The sequence below is a fragment of the Sciurus vulgaris genome, assembly GCF_902686455.1.
Source record: "Sciurus vulgaris genome assembly, chromosome: 1".
NCBI classification, from domain to species: Eukaryota; Metazoa; Chordata; class Mammalia; order Rodentia; family Sciuridae; genus Sciurus; species Sciurus vulgaris.
The window spans coordinates 8652120-8671422 of record NC_136461.1 but is presented as its reverse complement, the minus strand read 5'-3'; the positions used below and the strand labels follow the sequence as shown (position 1 = coordinate 8671422).

Below are 19303 nucleotides of genomic sequence, written 5' to 3'. Positions count from 1 at the left end.
TACCTTCAAGAACATCTCCTGTGCACACAGGTGCACAACGAAAATTCTCAACTGTCCTTTAACAAAAACAGAATAAGAAAACACGCACGGCTCTGTCATTAATTTTTCCCACAGAACAAGTAATCACGTACAGCCGGTTAAGACCCCCTGTCAAGGAAGCCTCAACCCCTGTGTGCAGCAACAGGGGGCATCGGGACTACTGACCTGGACCACCAACCCATGCAAGCCACAGGTCAGTTTCCCTTCTCGGAAACTCCACGTCTGAGTCGTGCTTCGCCTGCGGTCGGGCTTCCTCAGCATCAGCGGCTCGTATCTGACAGAGAAATGCAGTGAGACCCCTGGGAGGACAGCGTCTGGCCTGAGAAGTGAGTGGTAGGCTTTGTGCTTCTTCCCTCCAGGACCCTCCACCCGTCCATCTACCAGGTGCCCAGCTTCAGTCACACAGCAGCAGGAGCCTCTCAATGCAGAAAGCAACATACGGGGCTTGAGGGATGAGGCCTCCGAGATCCATGGTCCAGCCTCCTTCCTTCTGGCAGGATAAGCCAGCGTGCCAGGTGAGAAGGGTTATATGCTAAATACATTTAAAATCTTCTCGCAAGTCTTTTCCCATTTTATTTCTAAGTCCTTTTATTGTGTTCTAACTTCTAAGTCTTTTTAGAAGTAAATAAGGTATCAACTGAAAATAAATATACCAATTTCATGGAGAAGCTAAGGCACAGGCAAATAAAATAATTTATACAAACTTAAGTGGATTTGAATCCAGGGAGTTCATAAAAACACACTTGTGTAGTCTCTTATAATTATATGAAATTTTTTTTTAAGTATTCACTTCTAGAAAGTAAGAGTGGACTGGAAGTTTGGGTGAAAGAAATATTCACTTTTACAACATCCTTTTTATGATTTGACATTTCTTAACCTGTGTGGGTATCATCATCAAATGAAAAGTTTAATACTCGTGTTTGAGAAGCTGACAGGCTTCTGTCATTGAAGAAAAATGCAAATATAAAAACACAAATTACTACAAGAGTTTACATAACTCTATTTTTTGTTATGAATTTCCTCTCAGTCTGAATTTGAAAGCAATGAGCTTAATCAAAAGTCACCTGGAGACACAGAGATGTAGCTCAGTGTGGAGCGCATTCCTCTCATGCATGAGGATTGGGTTAGAGCTTCAAAACCACATTAAAAAATAAAAATAGAAATCAAGAAATCCACCTGTTGTCAGTTACAGCAGCGAGACCAGCGATGTCCAGGATGGCAGAGCCCTCGGTGGAGCGGGTGGCCGAGGGCCTGTTGGGGTTGTGAGGCACAGAGGAGCCTTCATGGGCCAGCATTCCAGTCCCCGTCATCCTCCAGAGCTGAGAACGCTTCCCTGGTTCCTGTTGAGCAAATACACATGAAGACAGAGAGAAGTTCCTTGCTTTAAGAGCTCCCGCAAGGGCTACGTGCACATGTCAAAACTCGACTGAGACATGTGCACACTAATGCTAATTCAAACTCTCACTGCTGTCCAGCTCCAGCTGCACCTAGGATGAAATGTGCTAAACTCTTAAACCAACCAAACTAAAATTACAAATACCGCAGATTTTTTTTAAAATTATTCTTTTTACAGACCTAATATCTTTTCCTTTTAAAAAAATTAGAAACAAATGGCTGGGAAGTGCTCTACAAAGCTATACTGCCATGACGTTGCTGTTCCAGTGACCCTCGGGTGCCCTTACCATAGAGAAGGGTTCAGTTATGTAAAGAACATGGCCGGTAATTGGCAACCCATACAACTTACAGACAAAGGTCCTCCACCCCGCCCCAATGCTCATAAAGGAAGCCTACCATATTGATCTTTTCCAATTTTTACAAGTTGATTATATTCAAATGCTAGTTGGGTGAATTCAAAGGTTATACTAGGCTAATTTCTGTATTTATTTCTCCTTAGGAATATTTAAAATAGCAAATGGGTTTTCGGGTCAATCATGTAAGTCTACAGAATCCATTTTATACTAGGAGTGATAATACTTACTGAGACTTTACTATGGGCCACAGATTGGTCTGAGGGACTTTCATGCAATAGCACATTTGACCATGAAAATAATCCAGGGAGGTATATGCTGTTACTATCCTTACTTAAAGATGAGGACATTAAGGCTCAAAGAGATGAAGTAACTTGCCCCAGGTCACATAACTAATAGGCGGTAGGGCCAGATCGGAGGGATTGGAGTCTCCACAGCCTCATGCCAGAGCCGAGGCTCACAAGCTCTGCTCTGCTGCCTTTAACACACCAGTAACACCTCTACTCCAGTCACAATGTCAAGATCACATACACTCCTACTAGTGAGAAGCACCCCAGAACAACACTTGTGGTCCTGTGGATTCATTCACATGCTAGCATGTGCTGGAAAGACTGCTTTTACATTCTACATTCTACAAAGTAGAAACTACCCATGTGTAGAGCATACACCAGAGTCAAAATGCTGGGGTTTGATCTCAGCAGCACAGTTTACGAGCTAGGCAATCTTGGACAAGTTACCTAATCCTCTCTTAGAGCCTCTGTTTCCTGATCTAAGAGGGAAATCAAGCCACATCTTATAGTTGTTGAAATAAGTGTAGTGCCTACTTGGTGTGTAGAATATACCTGGCACAGGGTATGGCCTCCATAAACGCCTGTGATACTATTCTCATTACATGTCTTGATACAGTACTTTATGTACATTATTCAAGTTGATCCTTTTTAAACACATGGGAGGTCAGTAGAAAAATGGTTAGAGAGTAATGGGAAATACCAAACATCATCTCTCGTTTACCGGATGAGCCAGGACTCAAACCTAGAAAGCTTCCTCCTGGGGGCTGCCGGCTCTCGAGTCTGGGAGAAAATGAAGCGCACAGCAGTCCCCACCTCGCTGCCCTCGGGCCTGCTTTTCGCTCACTACCCACAGCACAGATCCACATGGGAAAGCATGGCCAATATCCCACAGGTGCTGCATGAACCAAAGCACATGACCAGTGAGATCAAGTTCTCACGCAGGGGTTCCTCTTAGCTGGCCTGGTGCACACGTTCACCAAAAGCCAGAAACCACTGCAATTTCCACTTAAAAACCTGAGGCACGAGGTCCTTCTTCCAGTTCCCGTCCCCTTCCCTAATAATCGAGTCTCAAACTTTCACGTGGGACAGGAAGGCAGAAGTCCACGGGGGCTGTGTGTGCACCGGGGTGGGGGACGGGCACGCAGGGTACGAGGGTGAAGTAAAGTGGCCCCTTTACTAGAAAAATCTGTCAAGAGCTGCATAACCTCAAACCCAAACCAACAGCGCAGAAGCCACACCAGGGCCTGTGGCACCGAGCCAACGTCCGCTGTCAGAGGTCTTTTAACCACAGGACTTAAATCATGCCGACCTTCAGGACACGTCCCACAGCTCTGTGTGTTCCAGGTGGGACACCTCATGGTCTCTCTCCCCCAAGAGTGGCTTCCACACCTCTGGGCTCCTGGACTTCAGTCATCTTCAACAACTTACAACCAGTCTTTTTGTCATTTTAGATATTTCTGGACAGATTTTACTGCCTTTCTCTCTAAATCTAGTTTCATCAACAGAAACTTCAAACTGACGCATCTTTTTCTTTTTATCGTGATTTACCAGAAAGCATATGAAAGGGGAAATTCTGTCAGTATTATTTTTTTTAAAATTCAGCTTAAGATTAGTGAAGTGTTGCAACAGAAAAATAATGAAAAAAACAAATCACAAATTCAAGGATTAAGTTGTCCAAAACAACACTGAAGATGGCAAGGCCTGGAATTCCTAGAGTGGGTGTCACGGCACAGTGCGGACGCTGAACTGGAGCCCTTGGCACTCTGCTCCCTGCCTTGAGCAAGATGTTCAGCCCGGGTTTCCATTTCCTCATCTGTCAAACACACTCTGCACTAGCTGACCTGAGCACCTTCCTGGGCTACGAACCCTTCACTCTAAACCCCAGGCCTGAGCACTTACTTACCTTCTTCTTTAAGATGACTCGCTGCGTCTTTGGCGAGACATCCAAGACGAGCTCCGCACAGGTGATGGCCTTGTTGGAAGACCCAGGCCTTCCTGTCCCCTCCTGCAAACTGGGATTGAATCAATGAGTACACACATGCATGCACGCTCACATCACTGTCTTCAAGTCTTCATAAGCTAATGAGTGACACCTCCATTAAAGGAAAAAAATTTAATACAGAAGAAAAAAGTCTGCTTAAGAAGGAGGATTGGGGCTGCATGTTCTCCTGCACTGGTCAAGGATTCATGTGTAAGAAGACATACACTGACGTTCATCCCGCCTCTGGTGAATTTAGTGGCTTAAAATCCAGACATGAAAGGATGACTACATATATTTACAGGCGAAAGCAAAAAGCCAAAACCAAGACAGACATCCTTGGGACCAACATTTACTCTACTCTGCCAGCAAAACATCAGCATCACGATCAGCATCCTGGCAACCCCAAGTCTCGGCAAGAAACCACAAGTCCCCCTGGGATAAAGAGAAAGCAATGGGTCCAGAATCATTGTCCTCCAACCCGGTGATCCTACATCCTCTGTGGCTTAAAAATCCTAAGCTTTATGGAATGCTGCAGCCTAGCTCCTCTGTGGCGTGTCTGGAGAAGATTTTATTTAGATTATTTGCTTGTTTCCATTAATCCCTCTGATCACAAAAGGTACAGACAAATTCAGAGTTAAAAAATCAGTCTTCATGACATCAACACCATAAGTGATAAGAAGAAAAAAAAAAAAACAAGTAAGATTTCATGGAGTTGAAAAACTACTGTCCTTCACAGGACATCATCAAAAAGTCAAAGACAACTCACAGAATGGGAGAAACATCTGCAAACCATGTATCTGTCTGATAAAGGACTGGTATCAGATTTACATAAAGAAAAGACAAACACTTCATTTGTAGGGTGAGCAAAAGGTGTTTCTCCAAAGGGCTACTAAGCACATGAAAAGAGAAGAGACACTACTAGTTATTAAAACATGTACAACAAATACACATAATCAAAAAGGAAACGGAACACAAATCAAAACCAGTGAGATGCCACTTCACACCCAGCAGAATGGCAGAATACAAAGAAAAGAATATACAAACAGCACCAACGCGTGGGTGAGGAGGTGGAGAAACCAGACCCTTGCCCTTGCACCCTGCTGGTGGGAACGCACAATGGTCCCACACTGGTCCTACAGTGGGCAGCTCCTCGAAAACTTAAACACAGCCGCACACAATGTGGCACGGCTGTAATCACAGTGGCTAGGAAGGCTGAGGCAGGAGGATCACAGGTTCAAGTCCAGCCTCAATAACTTAGCTAGAAACACACGCTAACCAGTCTTCACTCCATTAACCCAGCATCCACACTCACAAAAGCAACCCAGTGAGACCCTGTCTCTAAAAAATAAAATGGGCTGGGGGTGTGGCTCAGTGGTTAAGCCCCTCTGGGCTCAATCTCCAGTACCAAAAAGAAAAAAAGTTAATCCCAGAATTACTCTCAACACAGCAACTCCACTCCTAGGTATTAACATGAAAGAATTACAAGTAGGGACTCAAACAAAGTCACGTACAGGCATGTGCAAAACAGCACTGCTCACACAAGGGCCAAGGGGTGGAAACAAGCCAAATGCTCATCAGCAGATGAATCAAGAGAACACAGCACACACACACACACAGAACCCAATATTACTCAGCCACGCAAGTACTAGACACTTTTCATAAAAAGAATGAAGTACTAATACATGCCACAAAGTAGCTGAACCTCAAAAACAAGCTACGTGAAAGAAGCCAGACACCAAAGGTCACTTATGTGACCTCATTCATGTGAAGTACCCAGAAGAGGTAAATCCACGGAGACAGAAAGCAGATCAGCATTGCCAAGGACGGGGCGGGGGAGGAGGAGGAGGCACTGACGGATGGCTGCAGGATTTCTTCAGAAGTGATAGTCAAACATCAAAAATGTATTAAATGCCACTCAACTGTTCACATTAAAATGGATAATTTCATGTTACGTGAATTTTGGCTCAATAAAACAAAAATAACAACAACAAATGGAGCCTTTTCTTCCATTATTACTTCCCTCCAAGAATGCAAAGAAAGTGTCAAAAATGCTCCCAAGAATGGGTCAACCACTTAGCAAACCAAGTGCCCTGAGTTCTGCCGTCAGAGCCCGCGCACCAGGTCCCAGGTGTGGCTCTTCCTGTCTGCGCCATGTCACTCGACCACTGTGCTCACTAGCCTCCACCAGGACTCCTCAGTGAAGGAGCTCCGTAGCTACTGGAATTCACAGAACAGAAGGGAAAACACGCCCAGCAACCAGAGTGAGAACTGGTTTCTCAGACACTAAACCTTAAGCAGGTCACACTGTCAAGTGCCATAATCTTTAAAAACAATCAACAAGCAAACAAACATCACTGGCTCAATTATAACAAGATAAACGCCCCAGCCCCGTAGTTACCAAAGGGAACTGCAGCAGACCAGGGAAAGGCACTCTCTCTGCTCTGCAAATTCAATTCACAGCGAGTGAAATCTGACCTCCAGGCAGATAAAAACAAACGGAGACTGTTCTGTGGGTCCCAGGTACCCATAAGAATCTCATTCTGAACCACAATCATGCAAAACATGGTGGAAAGGAATATGACTTTCAACATTCTATTTTAAGTTGTTTATATTTATATTGCTAAAGATTCAGCTATTTCCCATTTCTTCACAGATAAACCTTAAATGTGGCGCTGGACCTTCGGCACATTTTCGCCTTGGTAGAATGACTACTTTTTGAAAATCCAGTGCTCTGAATTTTGTATGTGCCAATCAAGAGCAGATCTGAAATAAGCTTGATAGTCTTCACCTGACTTTTCTCAATACAATTATTCCAATAGTTCAGATTATAATTCTAAGGCAATTGGAATTATTGTGAGGTTAAGCTAATACAGTTGGCTCTAGATAAACACCAAGACTTAGGTGTCTGCAGAAGCAGCATTCTCAATGGGGAGGGGAGTCAGAATCAAGACAAAGAATCAAGAAGATTAGTCAGATTCAAATAAAGAAAGGGGAAGACATCTATTATAATCCCAGCAACTAAGGAGACTGAGGTAGGAGGATCACATATTTGAGACCAAACCTCAGTAATTTAGTGAAACTCTGTCTCAAAATAAAAACAACAAAGGACTGAAGAAGTGGTTCAGTACTTAGTTCAATACTCAGTAACAAAAAAAAAAAAAAATTGGGGGTGTCGGGGTGGGGAAGTACCAGGGATAGAACTCAGGGGCACTCAACCACTGAGCCACATCCCCAGCTCTATTTTGTATTTTATTTAGAGACAGGGTCTCACTGATTTGCTTAGTGCCTCCCTGTTGCTGAGGCTGGCTTTGGACTCTCGATCCTTCTGCCTCAGCCTCCTGAGCCTCTGCCCTGGGTTCTATTCCTGAGCCTCCATGTGCCACTGCACCTGGCTCCAAAAAATATTTTTAAAAAGGAAGAAAGAGGCAAACAGGCTGACAAATAGGAGAAAGTTAAAGAAATACATACAATCTAATTCTTCGGTACAAGAAGAATTTAAGATAAAAGAACAACTCATAGGAGGAACTGTTAAGTACTGGGCTGGATTAATGGGAGTGAGCTTTCCAAAGAGAAGAGTCCTGCCTCTTGGGATGCATTTTAAGCTAACTGAAAGACAAGGATTTAGACTAAATGACCTCTCAAGTTAGACCCTAAGTCTAGGATTTGATGAAGTAGAAAGGAATCTTTCTCTGTACTTTGGTCTCCTGAGAAACTGCTTAAAATTTAAAACCAGTAAATAATTAGAACCTTCTGCTTTACAAGAACAGTAATTTAATCCAGAATTACCCAGAGAATGTATATGTAGCAGCAATGTAAATGAAATTTTCATAATAAAGCTGTCGGTTATCCTGGAAATCATTCATGTTGCAGCTGATCTCTGAGGAGCCGGCCCCCTTCACGGTTAGCGTGATGAATGGCGGCAGGGTGGGTTCATCCCAGGCATAGTCCAAGGAAGTCATGGGCTTTACTTCAGTTCGGAGCCTGGGTTCAGCAACGCCATGCTGCGTGAAGACAACGGGGACCTGGAACGATAAGCACAGAGGAGAGGACTTTGATCCAGAGTGAGTGCTTCTGAGGTCTCAACTTCAGCTCCTTCCCAGAGAAGGGCCACAGGGAACAGGCCCAGAGAGGCCCGACCCGGCACCTCCTCCAACACCTCACTGATCACCTCACACCCTCCACAAGGCCACTAAGGGACAGACCAGGGCTACAGCCCCCCGGATGGAGAGCTTTAAGAATCTCAGCCAAGCTGGCCACAGTGGCGCACGCCTGTAATCCCAGTGGCTCGGGAGGCTGAGGCAGGAGGATCGCAATCTCAAAGCCAGCCTCAGCAACTCGGTGAGGCCCTAAGCAACACAGTGAGACCCTGTCTCTAAATAAAATACAAAAAAGGGCTGGGGTGTGGCTCTGTGGTTACGTGCCCCTGGGTTCAACCCCCAGGACCCCCAGCTAAAAAAGATGATTTGCCAAAATATCTAGAGGAAGCAATTCTAACCTTCTAAGGGCTTCTTTTCTCCCCAATCCCCTGTGATATACACACAAGGAATAATAATTTAGGAATTTGGCTATAGAAAGTCACATATTATAAGACACTTTCATTCATAGCAACTTAAAATAGAAACTAACAATTTTCCTTTTGGCTTTGCCTGTATGAGTTATAAAATGTCCCATTATAAGCAGCAGTAGAAGTGCCCGCTCCACTGTTGCTAGATATTTGGGCATCTGATTCCTTTCTCTGCCTGGATGGAATGTCTATAGAGCATGTCACGACAACCAAATGCTCAAGTCAAAGTTAGTACGGGAATTAAAAGGTTACTTCTGCTTGGACAAGGCTGCTTAGCAGTCCAAGTGACCAGCAGATACCACCTCCTGATGCTAAGAACTCCTCAGGCTGCGGAGCTCTATGCAGTGTGCTGTGTCGTAAAGGCAGCACACACACCACCCTCCTGCAGGTGATGCAGCCCAACAGATCTCAACCCCACTTGGTACCTTAGAAAAGTTGTCAATTCGGAAAGGAGGGGGTAACTGATCTGTGTCACTGAAGGAGATTCGATACGTGGCTCCTCGGAGAGTGATCTCGACTCGCAGGAAGAAGCATTTCCCCAGGGTATCCCTGCAGAAGAAGGAAACACAAGAGGCTCAGCAGGAGACGAGCTGCAGTCACTTGCTTCTCATGCTGCACCGTCAGCACTACAGGACCCACGGCCCGCTCCTCAATCTCACTGAAGAAGTGGAAACTGATAACAGACACCAAGAGCGGATCTTCTAAGGCTCTCACGTCTTCAACGTTTGTTCGGGGCTATTCCTCAGAAAGAAGAGCTGAGAAGAAGGGCGTGTACACAAAGCATATGTGACGTTTATACTTAGACGTGTCACTGGGGGTGTGGGAAATGCATCTTAATGTAAGGATATCAACTGACAAATGAAGAAATGAGAAAATTAGAAAAATCACCATTTTACAAGCACTGATGTACTAACTGATTTAGGTAAAACCATCACGTTTGCGTGAAAGGTTCTCAAGGAAACAGGATATTCAGTCTCACGTGATCCCCAGTGAATATTCTCCTTCAGAAAAAAGAAAAGGAAACTAGGACAGAGAGACTGGCAGACACAAGCTTTTTTTTTTTTTTTTTTTTTTTAATTTATTAATTATTTTATTTATTTATTTATTTATTTATTTTTTTAATTGTAGACAAATGGGATACATGTTGTTTCTCTGTTTGTAAATGGCGTAAAGGCATACCATTTGTGTAATCATAAATTTACATAGAGTAATGTTGTTTGATTCATTCTGTTATTTTTTCACAAGCTTAACCAAGCGACATTCAAGCCCGACAACACCAGCCCAGGACCCGTGTCGTCGGCCGCCCGAGGTGGCGTGGTGTGCTGGGGGGAGCACAGGCAGTGCTGTCACCACAATGCTGGGCCCAGACCTACCCTCACAGCAAACGATCATTCAAATGCAGAAAACAGGGGTCCTACAGGAATCTTCAAAAATGTCAACACCAACAAAGAAGAACAGGGAAAAGTGGGACTACTGCAGATTAGCGGACACAGGAGGACACGTCAACCAGGCAAGAAAGACAAGCAGGAGGCGTCACAACACCAGGCCTTAAACTGTGTGCTTCAGAGCAACAGTAACAAAAACAGCATGGTATTAGCACCAAAACAGACAGGTAGACCAACGGTACAGAACAGAAGACACAGACAGACCACGTTAATACAGTTACCTCATATTAGACAGGGATGTCAAAAATATGCATTGGAGAAAAGATAGCCTATTCCACAAATGGTGCTGGGAAAGCAGTAAAATGAAACTAAACCCCTGACTCTCACCCTGCACAAAACTCACTCAAAGTAGATCAAAGACTTAGGCCTAGAACAGAGACCCTGCGCCTAATAGAAGAAAAACTAGGTCCAAATCTTCATCACGCTGGCTTAGGACCTGACTTCCTTAACAAGACTCCTAACGCACAAGAAGTAAAATTAAGAATCAATCAACAGGACAGATTCACACTAAGCTTTTTCTCAGCAAAGGAAACCATCAATAAGGTGAAGAGAGAGACTACAGAACGGGACAAAATCTTTACCACATGCACCTCAGGTAGAACAGTAATCTCCAGGATATATAAAGAACTCAAAAAAACTTAACACCCCCCCAAAAAAATAATAATAATAACCCAATCAATAAATGGGTCAAGGAACTAAACAAACACTTCACAGAAGATACAACTGATCAACAAACATATGAAAAATGTTCATCTCTAGCAATTAGAGAAATGGAAATCAAAACTATGCTACAGGGGATGGTGTTGTGGCTCAGTGGTAGAGCGCTTGCCTAGCATGTGTGAGGCACTGGGTTCAATTCTCAGCACCACATATAAATAAATGACTAAAATAAAGGACTGTCAACATCTAAAAAAATTTTTTTTAAAAACTATTCTAAGATTTCATCTCACGCCAGTCAGAATAGCAATTATCAAGAACACAGCAATAATAAGTGTTGACAAGGATGTGGAGAAAAGAAGCACTCATACTTTGTTGGTGGGACTATGAATTGGTACAACCACATTGGAAAGCAATATGGAGATTCTTCAGAAAACTTGGAATGGAACCACCATTTGACCCAGCTACTATCCCACTCCTCGATTTATACCCAAAGGACTTAAAATCAGCATACTACAGTGATGCGATCACATCAATGTATATGGCAGCTCAATTCACAAAAGCTAAACTATGGGACCAACCTAGATGCCCTTCAACAGATGAATGGATAAAGAAAATGTGGTATATATACAAAGTGGAATATTACTCAGCCTTAAAGAAGAATGAAATAATAGCATTTGCAGGTAAATGGATGGAACTAGAGAATATCATGCTAACTGAAACAAGTCAATCCCAAAAAACCAAAGGTCAAATGCTTTCTCTGATAAGTGAATGCTGATCCATACTGGGGGGTGGGTAGGGAAGAATGAAGGAACACTGGTTATGCAGAGGGAAGTGAGAGGAGAGGTGGAGCAGTGGGGATGGGAAGGACAGTAGAATGAGACAGACATTATCACCCTATATACATGTATGAATCCACTACTGATGTGACACAGCACCATGCACAGCTGGAGGAATAAGAAGTTATGCTCCATTTGTGTACAATGTGCCAAAATGCATTCTACTATCACGTATAACTAATTTGAACAAATAAAAAATAAAAAAGATAAATGAATGTGTAACTAATTAGAACAAATTTAAGAATTAAAAAAAAAAAAAAAAAAGATAAATGACCACTGAATGCCCCTGACACGGAGGAGAGGCTGCTGAGAAGGATATCGCAGCTGTTCATTCTGCCTACAGAGACTATCAGAAAATGTCCTGTCGACATTACATTTCTTCCCTATGTAAAAACCGTATTATATTTATTTAGAAAAAATGTCCTTGCTTTTTGGTGGTAAGTGCTGGAGTTTTTAAGGGCTGAACTGTCATGATGACTTCAATTCACTTTCAAGAGGTTTAGAAGTGAAAAATGTGTACTCACACAGAGGGAGAGAAGGCGGCGGGGTGGGGGAAATAAAGCAAAAGAAAATCAGTAAATCTAGGGAAGATATGAGGACGTTCATTGTTCTACTCTTATAACTTTGCTATGGTCTAAATTGTTTCCAAATGAAAAACTGAGGAAAGTAAAAGAAACAGATGGCACAGGCCTGTTCTCAGTAGTTTGGAACTACACACACTAAAACGATTTTTAAAGGATTAACAAAAGATACACAAGTCATCTTCTCCTCCTCCTCCCCTTTTCTATGCAATCATGAGCGACTTTACTGTTTGATTCCAGACTGGCTTCCCGCTCTCAGACGAGGGGTCCGGGTGCCTCCAGCCAGGCAGAATGTAGAACAATGGCGGCTGTAGATATGGAATCGCCTTCCTTTCTCCCCCTTCCCCAGATGAAATCTCCTTTGGAACATCTTGTCCCAACAAAGTTCTGGGTGAAGTACAGTGGAGGGCACGTGAGCCCTACACACTTGGCTCCCTCTCAAGTAATCGCCGTACACCCAGCAGACCCCAGGAACCCAGCTGGAAAAGCACAGTCCCCAGATGCAGTTCTCACTAAAAAGGTCCAGGGCAAAGTGTAACTGGAACGGCCCACCACTGAGTCACACGGCATGTGTGAGCCAAACACTCAAATACTGTTTTGTGTATTATTGAACTATTCATATTTCTGTTCCTTTACAGTGGTGTTTGTTCTCAATACAGAACTAACCAGAAAGCATACAAGATTGGATTTTGCTTCTAAATGTGTTCAAACAGCACTGATTTCATATTTTCAGCTTCAAAAGTATTTGATGAAATAAATAAGACACGAATAAATAGAACCACATCCAGTTCATGAATGGGAAACGAAATGTCAGGGTATCAGTACGCCCAGAACAGTCTTACGGGCTTCACGCAATCCCTAGGGACAGCCTAGCAGCACTGTTTCCCCACAAAATGAAAAAAATCCATCACAAAATCTATGTGTATCTCAAGGGACTCTGAATAGAAAAACAATCTTGAAGAACAAAGCTGGAGGTGGAACTCTTTTTGCAGGGCTGGGGATGGAACTCAGTAACAAAACCCTCCTGTGTGGAAATGGAATATCCACACACCAAACAACAAATGAGCCCTCACCTTACGACGCACAAACATTACTCCAACTGGATTAAAGACGGAAAAGCAGCCAGGCAGGGTGGCTCACGCCTGTCCCAGCAGCTCAGGAGGCTGAGGCAGGAGTATCATGAATTCAAAGCCAGCCTCGGCAATGGTGAGGCACTAAGCAACTCAGTGAGACCCTGTTTCTATATAAAATACAAAATAGGGCTGGGGATGTGGCTCACTGGTTGCGTGCCCCCAAGTTCAATTCCCAGTACCAAAAATAAATAAATAAATGAATAAATGAACCGAAAGCAAGAGTTAAAACTATAAAACTCCTGGGAAAATCAAAGGGCAAAGCTTTGTGACGGGAGTTTGACAATAGGTAAACTGGCTACATCAAAAGTAAAAACTTCAGTGCATCACAGACCCAGTCAAGAGAGGAAAAGGGCCACCAATGAATGGGAGAAAATATTCGCAAATCGCTTATCTGATGTGGAATTAACACCCAGAATAAAGAATTCCTACAACTCAACATGTAACAAACAGTCCAATTTGAAACTGGGCATAGGACTTGAATAGATATTTCTCAAAAGATACACAAATGGCCAACAAGTACATGAAAAGATGCTCAGTGTCAGTGAAAAGTGAATCAAAACCATGAGGAGGACTGGAGTTCAGCCCAGAGTGCACGTAGCACAGATGAGCCTGGGGTTCAACCCAGGACCACAGACAGTGAGACACCACCTCACCCCCGGCGAATGGAAACTACCAAAATCCCAGGAAATAACATGTTGGTGAGGCTGTGGACAATCAGAACCCTGTGCACTACTGGTAGGAGAGAAAAATGCTACGATCATTACAGAACACAGTATGACGGTTCCTCAAAATCAGAACCAGCATGACCGCAGGATCCAACAGTTCAGTGTCCAGGTCCACACCCACAAGAACTGAAGCAGGGTCTTCAACAGACATGTGTTCCCTTCCTCGCTTTTTTTTCCCCAATGCTGAGGATCAAGCCCAGGACCTCACATGTGCTAGGCAAGCACTCTGCCACTGAGCTAAATCCCAACCTCAAAATATACGCTACTTTTGTGTACATGTGTGCGTAGTCCTGGGGACTGAACCCAGGGCTCTCTGCCATAGCTACAGCCCCAGTACACCTCTGCTTTGTTGTTTGTTTTGTTTTGTTATTTTGAGACACAGTGTTTCATAAAGTTGCCCAAGACTGGCCTTGAACTTTCGATCTTTGTGCCCTAACCTACTGAATGGCCAGGATCACAGGTGTGCAACACAGTGCCCAGCTACTGAACAGGTATTCGCATATCCACCTGCATAACAGCATGGGTCACAACAGCCAAAAGGTAGAAGCAACTCAAATGTCTACCAACAGATGGAGGGATATTCAAAATGCAGGACAGATACACAGGCAAGTATTATTCAGCCTGAAAAAGGAAGGGAATTCTGACACAGGCTACAACACCATCAAACCGTGGGGGTATTGTGCTAACTGATAAGTCAGAGAAATAAGGTACAATTCTACTAATATAAAGTACCCAGAGTGGTCACATTCCTAGAGACACAAGACAGAACAGAGGCTGCCAGGGGCCAGGGGCAGGGGGAATGGGGGAGCGTTGCTAACTGACATGGTTTCAGTTTTGCAAGATGCAAAGATCTCTGGAAATCACACAACAACATGCATGCCCTTAAACTTGTGAAGTGCACACGTGAAAATGCTTGAGATGGTAAATTTTATATTCAACTAAATTGTATGTTAAACTAGAACTTCATTTTAGCTGGATGACATGGTGTGCGTCTGCAGTCTCCACTACTTGGGAGGCTGCAGGAGGACTGCTTGAGCCCAGGAGTTCAAGGCCAAGCTGGAGAGCACAAGCTCCTCCTGTCTCAAGAAAAAAAAATTTAAATAATTTTTTTTTTTAAAGCATTTGGGGCCCGGGGTTGGGACTCAGTGCTAGAGTGCTTGCTCAGCACTACTGGGTTCAATCCTCAGCACCACACAAAGATAAATAAATAAAATAAAAGTATTATGTTCATCCACAACTTAAAAAAAAAAAAAAAAAAAAAAGCATTTATTGAGACAGGCAGAAAGATTATCACTGTAGGCTACTAGAGGCTAAATCTGGTTGATTTTTCTCAAAAAGGAGCTGAGGATCACCAGGTTGGGCAAACGATTTAATGGAACAATACCAAACGAGAGAACGTATAAATGTGTAAGATGTGACAAAAACATTTACAATCAATGTAACTATCTAACTGCAGACCGAACTTTCAGAATTTCCTGGGCTCACACTTCCCCATGGGCTCATGACCGAAACACTCGCCACAATGGGGTCATCCCATCAAATGCTCCCTCACATTTTTCCAGAGCTCTGGGAACTCTGATCCAGAAATGCATGTGCCCTTTTCTTCAAGAGCAGTGTGGGCTGACTACATTACTGCACCTCAAACAAGGCTACGTTTTGTCTTTGGAAGCTCAGACTTACCTCATATTGATATGGAAGGAATTATTCTTGTTGACTTCAAAGCCTCCAGACCAAATACAGTTGGGAACATCCATCAACCTGACACACAAGAGCTGATCATAGTCATTGCGAGGCCAGTGGAACACCACACTGGAGCCAGGAAGTGTGGAGATGTAACCTTCGGGGTTAGCTGTTCCCTAAGACACAGATCAATGGCTTTAGTCGACAGGTCAGTTCAGCCCAATATTTTACCAATAATACATAAATGTTAACTGAGTGGCCAGGTACTCTGAGCCTCACCCTCTACCAGGAGCCACTTGGGTTATTCACATCACAGAACTTAGTCTTTTTTTTTGGTACTGAGAATTGATGCAAGGGTGTTTACAACTGAGCTACATACCTAGTCCTTTTTATTGAGATAGGGTTTCACTGAGTTGCTAAGGCTGGCCTCAAACTTGTGATCCTCCTGCCTCAGCCTCGGTTCAAATCACAAGGACCACAGGCATGTGCCACTGCACCCCATCAGAATATAAAATCGTGATGGGAGATAAGCATATTAAAACTCACCATGCTATTTTTGGGGGAGGGTACTGGGGATTGAACCCAGGGACACTTAACCACTGAGTGACATCCCCAGTCCTTTTTTGGTTTAATTTTGAGATAGAGTCTCACTAAGTTGCTTAGGGTCTAAGTTGCTAAAGCTGGCTTGAACTTGCAATCCTCCTGCCTCGGCCACCTCTTTCCCCCTGGCCAAGTCACTAGGATTATAGGAGTGTACCACCAAGCCTGGCTCACATGCTAACAAAACAGCACTGGCCATTCTTCAAAAGCAAACTGCTTACCTGTCCCCTGGCAAATTCCCTTTGGGCAAATGCAAGCTTGTGAGATGACTTATTATCTAACAGGTAACGGGGGGCAAAGATGACCATACAGGTGTCAATGTATCGACCTCGGCCCTTCTTGACATCAATACCTACAAATAACAAGAACCATTGCCATAAATTAATCAGAAAATAGAAAATTCTTGGTCTGACAAAAATCATCAGCCTTCACAATTACTTAGTTTCTTTGAGAAAACAACTCTATCGCTCGGAGGACATCAAACCTTTCAAGGACAGAGTGAAATCTGCAACTGCACATGAAGTGTCAAGGCCACATCAATATCCACACGACTCCTGGTTTCTTCAGAAAGTGTGTGCCACTATGACAGCATTATGACAGCTGTCCAGTCACACACTGCAGGCTCCATTTATGAAACTGACCACCAAGTTTCACGTGATACCTTTCCACATACACATGGACGTGGAACTCCCCTAGAGAACCCGCCCCTCTTAGAGAATACAGTGGAAAGACCAGAGTTCTTAGCTGGATTCTGTACTGCCTGAACTCAATCAACTCTTCTCTACCTTCTTTTTGTTCACTGTCCAAGACTCCAGCTCAAACACAAAGCTAAATATTATAGAATTAATTTCTTCACAAAATAAGTAGGTTCTCAGCACCTACTACATACTGGAAAAAATAACCGAAGTCAGTCAGAAGGAAATCTCAAAACAAGAAGTTTCAAATAAAGAAAGAAAAGTGAAAGAGCACTGAATTACCTTTAAAAAAAAAATCTGATAACAATATTTTAAAAATAGAGCACTCATTGAGATGAATCATTCATTCAGACAATAAATAGGGGATCTATATTCCAAGCACTGGGGCTGGCCTCTGGCTGTACAATGATAAAAAATATTTACAGAAGAAACAATAAAAATAACATTTACTGACCTATTCATACATGCCAGGCCCTCCACCAAAGGTTTTCCATTTCATTCTCACAACAACCTTTGAGTCAGGTATTTTAATTATTTCCATTTTACAGAAGAGGAAACTGTGGGATGGAAAGCTAAGTCAATGGCCCTCAGTTGCATAGCTGGCAGAGGGCATGGCCGGCCTTCAAATCCAGACAGCCTGCACCTAGGGCATGCGTGCCCACGTGGCCTGCTTAACACTGGGGGGCAATATACAAGAGGACACGAATGAGCACTCCACAAGTAAGGGAGAGAACCTTGAAAATGGAAGAGTCTGCCTTCTGAAATGACAATCAGGTGCCCTAGATTCTCTAACACAATCCTATAATGTACATCCTCCAATCTGTTAACTAGCTAATGCACTGGCTTGAAAATTCTGGTGTTCCGTTAATATAAGCCCTGAAAATGACTGCAAGACTGAGTAAATCACAAGAACATTACATCTGAGATTCGGCCTAAGAAATGCCACATAATACTGGGACAGGGAGGCAAACCTATTGCTTTCCTTTCTGTGATAAACAGAAAAGCTTTGGTTATCCAAAATCAACAGTATCAGAATTAGCTGATCCCAACTAATACAAAGTCTGCCTACAAAAGATGCATTCAATTTGATATTACACAAAGAATCTAGAGTGCCCTAGAACAGTACAGACCAGACCGTTCAATATTTGGAAAAAGGTGAGCTTTTTTGTCTCTCTTTCCATCTTCAATTGCCTTGGCAAACCCCCAGTAAGTCAAAAGCTGAGAACAAAATGCACAAAATCCTTCTTTTGGGAGGTACATGGAAGGCTAAGTGGCAAAGGTCTCTCTGGCTTTTCAGCTTGGGACTGTGCTTTAAATGTTGCTGATAGGGAGCTAGCTATCCGATTCCTCAAAATATTCAAGCAGGAGATTCCACAAATTCCCTTGATAACACATGCCAAAATCTCACAAACATTAAGAATTATAAGTCCTATCTGAGCCTACCCCTATATTACTTCCTTGGTGGAGTGACGAAACTCAAATCCCAGTCCTGTCCCTGAGTGCACCTGCTAAGTGCACCTGCTAAGTGAATACTCCTAGTACACAAGTTCCTAAGAACAATCACTGCGCACTTCTGGTTGGTCAGTTCAAAGAAGCAAGCTCCATCCCCTCCCCGCTGCCTCCAGATGGTCTGTCTTGCCAACAGCTTCCACACAGCATGTGGAAAGCCAGCATGAAGTGGCCTTTCCCTACTCAAGCGGTGGAGCAAACAAATGTGAGAAAATGTGAAGAAAATTATCTTTAGCTGGAGGATCAAATGAAGTTTATTTCTTTTAAAAATCTTAACGTCAACTGTAAGGAGACAGCTTGCATGTCAAGAAAGCATGAATACAAATTCAAGCTTTAAAAATCTCAAAAGGCAACTATACTCGTGGGATTCTTTTACTAAGAAATCCTCACACCCTTAAACACACCCAACTCTCCACAGGTTCCAGGGTAAATATGTTAACTCTACCAACCCAGTTCTTCCTTCCATAACATGACTCTTTTATCTTGATTATCCACTACTGCAGCCAGTAGCCAAGTGTGGTTATTTAAATTTAAGTTCCTTAAAGCTGAAGAGTGAAAGTTCCATTCCTCCATCACACGTGCCACATCTCTTAAGAACATGCTGTCAACTGTGCAGCAACCACACGGGGCTAGTGGCCACACTGGACAACAGGAAGCAGGAAGTTCCATCATTATGAGGGGTCCTGTGGGACAAGGCAGTAGGTGGTGTGCCATGCTGGACATCAAACATGGCTGTGAGGTCCTGGAATCAGACACTAGGAGGGATACACTGCTATCGTTCTAAACCCAAAACATGTTTAAATCGAAATGATCCTAC

At 43.4% G+C, this 19303-nt stretch overlaps 1 protein-coding gene across 5 annotated transcripts in view; it reads right to left on the bottom strand.

Moving 5' to 3' along the window:
- VPS13D (vacuolar protein sorting 13 homolog D) overlaps positions 1-19303 on the bottom strand; it is a 247996-nt gene that overhangs the window by 100275 nt on the left and 128418 nt on the right. For all 5 annotated transcript variants that reach the window (XM_079142502.1, XM_079142503.1, XM_079142504.1 and 2 more), the window contains 7 exons: positions 16504-16634; positions 15683-15858; positions 9048-9171; positions 7845-8080; positions 3981-4089; positions 1216-1379; positions 205-313 (listed from right to left, as the gene is read on the bottom strand). In XM_079142502.1, coding sequence (XP_078998628.1) covers positions 205-313; positions 1216-1379; positions 3981-4089; positions 7845-8080; positions 9048-9171; positions 15683-15858; positions 16504-16634 — 1049 coding nt within the window. The remainder of the gene's footprint in view (positions 1-204; positions 314-1215; positions 1380-3980; positions 4090-7844; positions 8081-9047; positions 9172-15682; positions 15859-16503; positions 16635-19303) is intronic.